Genomic DNA, 12,115 nt, shown 5'->3' on the forward strand with positions numbered 1-12,115 from the left:
GTCTCAATATGTATTGTTTTTTTTTTGGGGTTGAAAAAGCGATCGTCATTTTTCAATAATTTTCTGTTTTGCAATCAGGGATAGCAAATGCAGGGATCAAGTGCTATCTCACGCTCTTTCATGTTTGCTCTTCAATAAAGCAATGTGTTTGAATTGAGTGGCTATCGAGAGGATTTTCAACAGAGGAGATATCAAGAGCCGGTTGGAATGCTGTATCAGGTTTGGAATTGCTTCAGGGACAAAGATTAAGTGGCAAGCGGAGAGCCATTGAATGAATGACTTTCAGCTATTTATTCAGGGACGTGTAGTTATTTTAAATGGCTAAAAACTGTAATATCTAAAGGATATTTGCAAGATATTTTGTCTGAAAAGAAGGACTTCAGTTGGATTGTTGAAGCTTCTTCACTACCCTCACAGCTTTCTTTTTTGACCAATTTCTAAAATATCTGTGTGTTGAAATGTGGAAAGAAAAAAAGAAAACATGTTTTTCTAATACGTAGCATTTGCATCATACTGGTTCCATCCTTTGTGCAACATGAGGACAGCAGTTTGTCATGAAAAGAAACTCCGAAATGTCTGTCCTTATACAGTATGATGATGCTACTTTGGTGGAAGCAGACGGAAAGCTCTGGTCATGGCCAGACGGAAGTGGTGACGCAGGGGGAAGGGAGAAAATGCAGTGATGGAGGGAACATAAATGGGAGGAGTGAAATCAGAATACATGAGATGAAAATAATGCGCCTTTGTTTTCCAGTAACTCGGCACAGGCAGGGGTAAATATGACAATGGTGTCTTTTATTGGCAGCTGTGACTGAGCAGTGCGCTTGTCGTCTCTTCAGAGGAACAATGTTACAAAGCATCAGCTTTACAAGGCAACTTCACCAAAGGAAGGAAGCAGAGAATTGTAATCCTCATGTTTTCTTGATTCACAATTACTCTGCCTTTATTTTCACGTTAGCAAAGATGCAGTGGTTGGTGAGAGGATTAATCGTTATGTATATAAAGATGTCAAAATATACCATGGTGATTCTTTTCCCTTGTAAAATATACACTGATCAAAAAATAAAGGGTAAACTAAGATAAAAACATCCTAGATCTAAAATGAATGCAATATTCTTATTAGATATTACAGAAATTGTCAATGGAAAGTAAATGTATTGATACTGAGGTCTGGATTTGGAGTCACACTCAAAGGTCAGTTGGAAAAACACACTGCAACAGATCCCACTTTGATGTAACGTCCTTAAAACAAGTCAGTATGAGCCTCAGTAGTGTGTATGACCTCCCTACAATGCCTGGGCATGCTCCAGATAAGGTGCCCATGTTCTCCTGAGGGATCTCCTCTCAGAGCTGGACCAAAGCATCTGCCAACTCCTGCACAGTCCATGGTGCAAGCATCGAGACACGATGTCCCAGATGTTGTCATTCGCCAGTCCATTGCATCAATGTTGTGGAAGTTATGCCTTTAGTTTCTCCCTCAACGCTATATGGAGGTTCCTGATCAGTGACGTTCTTACTAATACTGGACTTTGGCGTTGTGGTCTACATGTGTGCCTCAAATACATGCCATCATTAACGGCGCTCTATCATTGTGCTCTGAGGTTCATCACTGTTTGTTGCCCGCTCACACATCATTGACAACTGTACTAGACGCTACACACCTTGGATGACTCTATAAGGCTTCATACTATCCACGTCTTTCCACTCAGCCCCTAATGACGGTATCCATTCTCTGAGCACCTACTCCGTCCATCTGATGCCGACATGTGATGTCATAGATAAAAGATCAAGTTGAGATCGCAACCACGTTTCTCAACACAAGTGACAGGGTCGGTATCTGTCCTAGCGCTTAAGATGTATTTGCTGATATTCATTGACTGCCTGGGGAAGCCTTCCGTGGTGTTTATCAGCGGGTGTGACACAAACAACTCAGCCATGATCGCACTCGTTGAGGAGTCGCTGCCCACACAGACCCACAAACCTGCTGTGTGGGTGACTATCACAACATCGATTGACTGACACATTGCGACGGAATTTTTGATAAAGTTGTCTCACGCACATTCACACACAGACACTCAACAGTCGAACACACTCGGGGCATCTGGCATGAGTGGGTGTATGTCAGGGGGGAAGCCTGAGTTCTGCCTTTGCTGGATGACCAGTGGGCACAGAAACTCATTCACAAGTCCAGATTAGGACAAAGCAGGGGGTGTCATGAACACACACACACACAAACACACACACACACACACACACACACAATCTGTGTTACTCATCCGTTAATCAGCAGTAGCCTTGAGAAGAGCCAAGTCTCTTTACATTCATGAGCTTTTCTGCACCTTTGATATTAACATCTCAAACCATACTACAGTCAAATATATTCTGATTCTGAGTCAAATATACAGTACAAAAGTTTGGACACACATTATCATCCAATTCCTTGTATATATGGTTATTTATTTTCACGCATCAAAACTATGAATGGAATTATGTAATTAACAAAATCATGTGAAACAACTCCTGTGAAAACAACTGATCAGCAAATTAAAGTCACCTGACATGGTTTTAACTTCACATGTGTGTCTTTTTAGGTTTACTTATTGATGGGCCTGGGATCATTCGTTTTGTTGTGTAGAAACCAGGTTGATACAGGCCTATTAAACAAACGTTTAATTAATTTTAATGGAAAGAACCAATCGGTGTATTGAAGAGAAACAAGTGGCCATCATTACTACAAGAAATTAAGTCAGTCCCAAAAATTGCTAAAACTTTAGCAGAGCCCAGAAGGCGTGTCAAAAATGTTGGCCTGTACTGCAATTTTCTGCAGATCTATTCAAGATTGTTGATATGTGCTTCTAGATATATTTGGAACAAACTCATTTATGTAGTCACACAACGCGAGACATCGCAGCAAAAGCAACGGAGAAGCGTCGTCCCTGACTATGATATCAGGGCACTGGAAAAAGCGACAATGATGTCTGTCACACATGATAGTAAATGTTTGCATTCACACATCGCATCAGTTAGCTTAACTGGTACACATTTTTGGAAGTTAGAGTACGTGAAGTTTCTCCGGTTCAATTATTGCTCTTGACAGTTTAAATTTACTTTTTACTTAACCAAAAATTTGGTAGAAGGTATCTCTGATGTTCTGGTGCAGACGACAGGTTGTTGAAATCTTTCCTTCAGTTTTTTAGATAATTTAGTTTATTCTTCTTAGGAATAGATAGGCAGGAAAATGTACTGGAAAAAAGCCCCACCTCGAATATTTTTCACCAATCGCCACTGTTATGATAAGATCATATTAAAATCACTTGTGCTTTTCTTTTGTTCATCCACTTCCTGTGTAAGTCAAATATTCTAAGATTATCCTTGTTTAAAAGACTGCAGAGAGCAGTTATGCCTGTTTAATTTACAGACCTTGTGTGTTGCCTGAAACAGGAGGAGCAATTATAAGACGTAAAAACATTATAAGCCAGAAATCTCTGCATCAGGATCTGCTTATTGAGACAAGCTGAACAAACAAACAGACTAAATCAATGAAAGGCTTTTTTTTAGCGTGGTTTAGTAGTTTTAATCAATCAATACATGCTGAACATCCATCATGCATTTGCGCAGAAACAGCAACCGCAGGAAGAGGGTTGGGTTGTTGGTTGTTTTGTTTTTTTTAAGCTAAAAGCTTCCTCCAGGCCACACAAAGACTCACATTTGGATTACACATTTTAGGAATAAGGAACTAAGGGAAATATGTTCAAACATAAAAATCTGTTCAGTTAACAACTTTGATCAGATAAAAGGTTACTTTAAATGTAAGCAAATAAGCTGAAACGTATTACTAACTTGTTTGTACGTTTAAAAAAAAAAGGTATATACGTTTTTTCCATTAAATCATCACCAAAAATAATAAGAATACAAACAATTGGCCTGACCGTTTTCCTATGATTATACATCCAAAATGAATTAAACAACTAGTTTGACAAAATAAGTTAATATTAGTCCTCAATTGTTTTTATTTTTTTTGTTATTTAATTGATTTACAAACCAAACACACAGAAAAAAGTAAAACATAAATAAATATAAATATACATTTTAATGAGTGATGTCCTATTTAATTTCAAATGTTTAAAGAAAATAGACCTCACTGGTATTGAGTGTTGTGTTTATTTCATCCTCCAAATGTCTTTAAAAAAACATTTAAGTGTGAGCAATCCTACCCAGTGAGGCCAGTCGATTTTGTGGCATTTTCCCACCATGTTTGGAATTATGTTATCATCCATGTACATGTCAAGCTTGATCTCGTCGGTTTTAATTACTACTTGCCAGGAGTGATGTCTCCGTTGACTTTCTGCTGATTCATAGTACGGGGGCCTCCTTATTTGACTGAGAGATCCTCTGCTGGATCTTCTGTCTGTGCCGGAAACAGGCCATAACAGTGCAGGAATCGATGGAGATGCTCTCCTCCACAATGAAGCATCATCTCCACCGGTCGCCCTCCTCCCTCCACTCTCGTCTCTGCACCAATCAGAAGCCTCCTCTCGTGAAGCGCCGAGCGCACGTTTGTATCCATCCTTTTACGCACGTAGCCAGCATCCCAAGAGAATCCCCCGGTGTCCGCCCCTCCCCTTTCCGCTCCTTTCCGCCTTCAATGAATCCTGACCCGGAGTCGGTGACGTAGGAGATTCCACGATGCCCACTGTCGTAGGCATCCACGGGATCCTGCAGTATAAAAGCCATGCCGGTGGCCGACGAACATCACACTCTCAGTCGCTTCGAACCAGAGCATCAGCGGAGATAGCAGAATTTGATTTGTTCTTGAAGGCTAACTCGCTTTTCTGCTTTTGGTTCAAGATGGAAAGCTTTTCGGATCCTGGGAGCAGACGATGCTCCACTGTGCGCTTCTGCAGAAGTAAGTACGCCGAGTCTGGAACTTTACGCGTCGGAACGCGACCTTCAGAAATTATCCATTTTTTAAATTCTCACATTTGGAGAAGTTCACTGACAGCAGAAATTAATCACAGTTATTGAGGAAAAATAACTTTGCTTGACTCGGCTTTGCTCTATTTGCACCATGCGTAATAGCAAACTCATGCGTAATACCATTTAGTCGCAAAGTTTATTGCGCAAAACACTTCAGCTAAAACATTAAGATACATTGTTTTGGATAAATCGACCTGTTTAAATAATGCAGAATCACATCTCAGAGCATTTAATCTAACATTCTCTTCAATTTCTTGCTCACCAGGTGTTCTATCCCTTTGGCTGGTGGTATGGATGGTCCTGGCGATGCCAAGTCTTTCATCGGCGTGTCCGCACTCGTGCGTGTGCTACCCGACCCCCATGACTGTGAGCTGCCAGGCGCAGAACTTCACCGCCGTCCCAGTGGGAGTGCCATACGACTCTCAGCGCGTATTTCTCCAACACAACCGGATCGTGGAGCTCAGAGTAGGATCTTTCGGCTTTGGAACTCAGGTGAGTAAAAAAGAAACCAAAAAAAAAAGCAAAACAAATATGTTTAAACATTTTGGAATTTCGTTAACCTATACAAGGGGGGATAAAGAATATTCATTATTTGTATTCACAATAACCTAGGACCAGCTCATTTTGACATGTTTATTCAGCTCAGATTTATGTACATTATACTTCATTTAAGTGATAGTGTTTTCTCTTTCAAATATAAAATTGGCAGCATGGTTATCTAAAACAAAATAAATCTCACATAAATGTTCCTGGTTTGGACCTCACGGGATTGAGTGATGTCAGTTTGTGATGTCATTAGCCTTATATGGTTCTATGTGAAACTGCAGGAAGGACAAGATTATATTTTGTATTTACTATTCAAATCTCTTACTACCCAAATTATTTTTTTTAAATCTATGAAATTAATTTGGTTGAAAAAAAACCTTTATGTCCTCAACTGAAAAGGGAAGTTTGTATGTTTCTAATGGATATTTAATCCTAAATAATGACATCCACATTACGTTTTCAACTTTTGATCCCTTTAAATACATTTGACGCATTTTCTTTTCCCATTAGAGCTAGAGATAAGAAAACAATGTTCTGATGCTGCAATCAAATCTTGAATTGCTTTATAATTTAACTTCGAAGCTGTCTGGTCTTATCTTAATGTGAACACAAAATAAACTGTAACAAAATTGCTATTACATTTCTAAATTCACAAACACAAAATTGTAGATAGATATACATCTATATTTTTTTATTGTATTTATTATTTCATTTAATGTGTTAATGTAGCAACATCAGTAATTTTGTTTCAATGTGTTCTGATGTCAGGTTCTCTGGCTGTTCTCAAACAACATCACATGGATCGAGGGAGGAGCTTTCAGTGAGCTGAGGGACTTGGAGGAGTTAGACTTGGGAGACAACCCACATCTTCACAGGCTGGAGGGGGGGGCCTTCCGGGGTCTTGAGAAGCTCCAGAGCCTCCACATGCACCGCTGTCGCCTCACTGCCCTGCCTCACGAAATCTTTCACAAGCTTTACAGCCTGCAGTTCCTTTATTTGCAGGTAGGAGTCCTCGATTGAACAAGGAGCACTGACACATTTGCACACACTTACATGACGTCATTCTAACCATTTCCCTTTTTCTTCTGCAGGACAACAACCTCCACTTTCTGCAAGATGACATTTTCTCAGATCTCATCAACCTAAGTCAGCTTTTCCTGCATGGAAACCGCATTCGCACTATCTCAGATAATGTGTTCCGTGGCCTGGTCAACCTTGATCGCCTACTTCTCCATGACAACCGCATCAGGCAGGTGAATCGACGTGCATTCCGTGATCTTGGCCGGTTGACCATGCTTTTCCTGTTTAACAACTCCCTGGCTGAGCTGCCTAGTCAAGCGCTCAGGGACACTCAAGGCATTGAATTTCTTCGCCTTAATGCTAACCCATGGGCTTGTGGCTGTGAATCCCGTGGCTTGTGGGAGTGGTTCCGCGAGGCCCGTGTGTCATCGTCTGAAGTCATCTGTGCCTCTCCATCCGTGCGCCGTGGCCAGGACCTGCGCTTCCTTCGTGAAATGGACTTTGCCCCCTGCCCACTTCCTGACCCTGGCTCCATTGCCGGCTCCACCACCACCACCTTCAGCACAAAAACACGCTGGTGGTTCCACAAAAACAAACCCCAATCATCCTCCAGAGGTGTCTATGAGAAGGCCTCCGAGACCGTCAAAGCTGGTTTGTATGGCAAAGGTCCGTCCTCAACAACATCAGTCGTCAAGTACGAGCTGGGAGAGGAAGAATTGGCCCTGCCTAAAGTAGAGCCAGAAGAATATTGGACGAACTATGGTAATGAGGACTCTGGTCTAAGATGCTTTGAGCTTGAATGCCCACCAGAGTTTGAACTGCCTCCATTTGCATCTGCTCCCTCTGCCTCATCCCCTTCTCTCCTCTTACTACTTGTCCTTTCTTTACTCACCCTTCATCTAATATCTGGCTGAACTTGACAGTTATTACCCTCTTTGGGCCTGTTTTAAAGGCTGCAAAAATGGTAAGACCCTTTATACCCCCTTTGCCCATTCAGCTGAAAGCCATTTATCAAGGCACAGCGAGGGAGATAGGTGGGTGGTTCAATTCTGAACCTTTGGGGTTTGACAGAACCCAACGGTGCAGTGATATTTCAGTTATGATCCCATAACTACATTGTCAATGCTCTACAGGTATGACTTTCTGTGTCTTACTTGTATGATGTCGCGACTCTGCAATCAGGGCTCAGAGGGCTTAGTCCACCAATATCAGTGCATCTTGAAATAAGTTGCCAGTGCTATGTCACAATTACAATGCTTTTTTAACGAACTAAAGTGAACTGGCTGCTCTGGTCACTTTTAATACTGTACTGATAACAACGTAACACTTAAAGTGTCCTGTAAATAGATTGTTTTTGTTCATCAGTATTTATATCTTTCATGCCAGTCCAAGGGAACTGTGAAGACCACTGTTTCTCCTGGTCTCAGTGGAAAGTAAAGACAGTTGCAATTGGAACACTCGCGCAGTAACTGAGAAAGTGGGTGTGAGTGGGATGACAAAGAAAACATATGATGAGAGGCAATGTGATGATGAAGTGAGCAGTGAGGAAAGATGAAAGCCGATGTTGGAGGAAAAGATGCCACAGCCGAAGCATTAGTAGCAGCAGAGTTATGACATTTGTATTCATTTGTTTTAACCTCTGCTGCCTCTTTTTCCTCTTGATAATGCCTCATTCATTTTAAGGTCCGAGGTTCATGGATAGAGATAACTTGTTGAATGGCTCCTGATGTAGTGGAAAGGGTTATGACTCAGAAAAAAAATGGCAGCAAATGGGTGCAGAATCGTCTTTGAATAAGAAGTATAACAACTGTCCTAAAAAAAGCAATCCAATCTTGTAGCTTTGCCATCAAACATTTTTGCTGCCTTGTAGCTGGTTAAATTAAGTTTTAAATTAGCCAAAGCAAGAAGTAATTGGAATTAAGAGGTGTTCAAAATGAACATTAATTAAATACAAAGCTAATTTACAAGAATGACATGAGTAATTTTGAAATCCAGCACAGAATATAAAACACCAGCTCCATCTTAGGCATCAGCTGTTTGGATTTTCTTTTCCTTTGTGGATAAGCGGGGATGAACGGATTCACAATCTTGGAAAAAACCCAAAGGCAAATACGTCAGAAGGTTGTCGCTTGTGAATAACCAGCAGGGACAGCCAGATGGCCACTGGTGGTGGTGAGGTGCAAATTTGCAGATTACTGTGCGCGACTCAAGTCCAGTGAATGACTGGGCATGAGAAATAAATCGATCACACTTAAAGATCATGCAAAGTTCAGCAGAGATTTCAAGTGTCAGTGAGTAGATATAAAACTGTTTACCACACAGCACGATAATTTACTTGTCAAATGCAAAATTTAATTAATTCCAATATCTGATCCATGTTTGTACTACAAGACATATAGGAGATGAAGGTTGAAGTCTGTAGGCAGAAAGAGTAGGCGTTAGCTAGTTCCACGGAAGAGCCCACTCATATTTTCCACAACGGTCAACAAATGAAAAAAAGGTGATGTGTAAACTGAATGTAACCATAAAGTGCTGTTTTGTTGAGTTTGTCGGAAAGTGTAATGAGATCACTGTGTGATGTCTCAAGTGCAAGTTATTCAATGTCACCTTGTTGGTTTTTTTATATCTGTAAAAGATACCCAGAGAATGTATGACACATTTATTTATTTGTCAATTATTTTTGGTGAGCAAGAAGAATAAATAAATATATTCTTGTTTTAACTAAATGGCTTTGTGTGAGCGTTTTATTCTACTTCCTGGCTCTTGACCAACACAACATTTTATATGAATAAACACACACTCACACACAAAGAAAAAAGAATGCTCTTATAGTAGCTCTTACTATTTCTTTAACTCTTACAGGTTTTAATTCAATAAAATCCTAATTTTAGCCATGACCAGGTCGAATTATTTTATATGCAAACAACTTTAATTTTAGAAGCCGATTTAACATAACAAGCAAAGTTCACATGATTTTGTATAACCTGTGTGCAGTTTGGTAGCCATGCCCAGAATTTTCTGTGTGAAAGCCGCTTTACAAATAAAAAGTACTTATTTACTAACTTAGATATCCTGTGGGTTGAGAGATCAAATAGTCAAATAACATTTTTTTAGGTTTTTGGGATAAATACTCAACTCTGGAAACTTTCTTTCTTTCTTATATTTGAGACTTTGCTTGAGCTTCTTTTTTTTTCCAAACAAATAAAAGTATTTTCCATTAGATAATAGCAACATAGGCCAAATGAACTCTGTCAGTCAAGTTCCAGACAGCATGTGTATTTAACGGTTTATATTAGTTTGTCCTCCTTCGTCAAACATGCCCTTTGACATTACTAATCAAATAATTAATTTTCTGCTGCCTTTCCCCATATGCAAGTTGTAAGTAAGTAAGTAAGTAATATTTATTTATATAGCGCTTTTCGAGACCAGGGTCACAAAGCGCTTTAACAATCAAAACAATACTCAAAACAGTACATACTTCAAAGATCAAGACAACACCGAGAACAACACAGGAGTTCAAGAAATTCAAGGAAAAGCCTGAACAAATAGAAACGTCTTAAGATGTTTCTTAAAGGAGTCAGTAGACTCCATCAAGCGCAAAGAGAGAGGAAGATTGTTCCAAAGCTTAGGAGCAACAGCCTGAAAAGATTTCTCTCCTCTGGTCCTGAGCCGTGTGCGTGGAACCATAAGTAGATTCTGATCCACAGACCTCAGAGACCGAGCTGGGGTGTAAGGCTGGATCAGATCAGTGATGTAAGGAGGAGCCTGACCATGAATAGCTCTGAAAGTAAGAATCCTTAAGTAAGTTGATCCTGAAAGAAACTGGAAGCCAGTGAAGAGTTTTAAGGATCGGAGAAATGTGAGTTCTCCTACTTGAGCGGGTCAGAATTCTCGCTGCAGAGTTCTGAATCAACTGAAGACGAGACAGCTCCTTCTTGTTAAGACATGAAAACAAACTGTTACAATAGTCCAGACGAGAAGAAACAAACGCATGGATTACAAGCTCCAGATCATGTTGTGACAACATTTTCCTAAGTTTAGAGATTTTTCTCAGTTGAAGGAAACAGTTTCTGGTCAGTTTTCTGCAGTGTTGAACAAGAGACATGTCTTTATCAAATACAACACCCAGGTTTCTCAGGCTCAGTTTGACAGACTGACCTAAGTCACCCAAGTACTGACTCAACCCTGGAATCTTATCATCAGGAGCAATCACCAGAGTTTCAGTTGTGGGGGGTTGTAGCATATCCCAGCTTCTTCGGGTGACATCCTGGTCAGGACGCCAGTCCGTCACGGGGCACATACAACCATTCACACAGAAAGACCGCAACCTATCCCCAAAAGGGAAAACGAACCTGCAACCTTCCTCCTGTGAGGCGAACAAGCTAACCACTCTGCCACCATGCGCCCACCTGTGTTCAAGAACGCAACGCTAACCTGTGGTCCCCTGAACTCATTGCTATCAATAACATTATAATACTGTATCAATTTATATAATGAATAGATAGATAATAATAAATACATGTAAGGCAACTTCTACTTCTAGTTATAACAATAGCCCTCAATGTGAGTCAGGCTGTGCGAGCTATACGTCACCGAGTCAGAAAACAGATTCTGCTATAGAAAAGTCACACACAAGAAGAGACAACATGTTGCCTTGCCTAAATAAGGATGAAACAAGCACAGATGGCTCACCCTCCATCCCTCACCATCCCTCACATCGGTCTCTGAATCTCTGTGCCAGAAAAAAAAAACTCCATGACGCACTTTCTTCATACAGTTCAAACAAGATGGGTTGATTTGATTTGATTGGATCCCACCTCTTCACACCCAGACACATTTCAAGACTGAGCAGAATTCTATGATGAATGAATATCAATGGCAGACGCTTCATTGATGGAAGCAGATGTAGTCACCCACACCCACTTTATCCATCCATCCATCCATAACTCCATCTTTCAATCCATCTTTAATTGCGAAAGCATTGTGTAACATTCAAACAGTTGCCATAGCAATAAAAATCATATCAAAGGGCTTTCAGTTTCTCTTGAACAAATGACCAATCACCACCTGTGGCTACAATTTATTATTTAATCTTCACTCATATGTGTTTTGCAAAATGTGTTATTATTAGTTCCTTTGGAATATAATTTGTTACGTAATGGTATTATAATGCATAAGCAAGAAGTGCAGTGCAATTTGACGGACTTGAGCTATCTACCTTCATGTCGCAACTATGGAAACGTAAATTTGAATAATCCACACAGGCTGCAGCATTGCATAAAGAAACACACCAGGGACCACGTCAAACATCTTCACCGTGCCTGAAACCTCATCAGAATCAATATTAATCTGATGAAGTGAGGCAAGGGCAAGCACACGAAGCATGTATCTTACTTCACTGTCATTCTATAGCGACACTACTCACAGGAGCTTGCAGTTAGGAGAAGCACTAGGCAAAAAAAAAATTATTTCAGAGAAATATTTTTTTTTTTTGCTTTAATCCTGATGAGAACCAATACGTAAAGACGTTGAAAAAAAAAAAGTATTGTCTTTGAACTGTACGTATGGTAAA

At 40.2% G+C, this 12,115-nt stretch overlaps 1 protein-coding gene across 1 annotated transcript; it reads left to right on the forward strand.

Moving 5' to 3' along the window:
• Nucleotides 1–4,650: 4,650 nt before the first annotated feature.
• On the forward strand, nucleotides 4,651–9,269 carry rtn4rl2a (reticulon 4 receptor-like 2 a). The gene is made up of 4 exons (XM_087803398.1): nucleotides 4,651–4,906; nucleotides 5,243–5,469; nucleotides 6,292–6,525; nucleotides 6,615–9,269. Exons 1-4 carry the CDS (start codon nucleotides 4,687–4,689, stop codon nucleotides 7,455–7,457), a joined length of 1,524 nt encoding a protein of 507 aa, XP_087659524.1. The 5' UTR covers nucleotides 4,651–4,686; the 3' UTR covers nucleotides 7,458–9,269.
• Nucleotides 9,270–12,115: the final 2,846 nt, after the last annotated feature.

The sequence above is a fragment of the Callionymus lyra genome, chromosome 1 (genome assembly GCF_982586985.1).
Source record: "Callionymus lyra chromosome 1, fCalLyr1.hap1.1, whole genome shotgun sequence".
Lineage (NCBI taxonomy): Eukaryota > Metazoa > Chordata > Actinopteri > Syngnathiformes > Callionymidae > Callionymus > Callionymus lyra.

Bases quoted from the DNA above. Each gene is read 5' to 3' on its own strand.
- rtn4rl2a (XM_087803398.1), top strand. From the start codon at position 4,687: ATGCCCACTGTCGTAGGCATCCACGGGATCCTGCAGTATAAAAGCCAT. The intron at 4,907-5,242 runs GTAAGTACGCCG...CTTGCTCACCAG, and splicing joins CACTGTGCGCTTCTGCAGAA to GTGTTCTATCCCTTTGGCTG. The intron at 6,526-6,614 runs GTAGGAGTCCTC...TTTCTTCTGCAG, and splicing joins TGCAGTTCCTTTATTTGCAG to GACAACAACCTCCACTTTCT.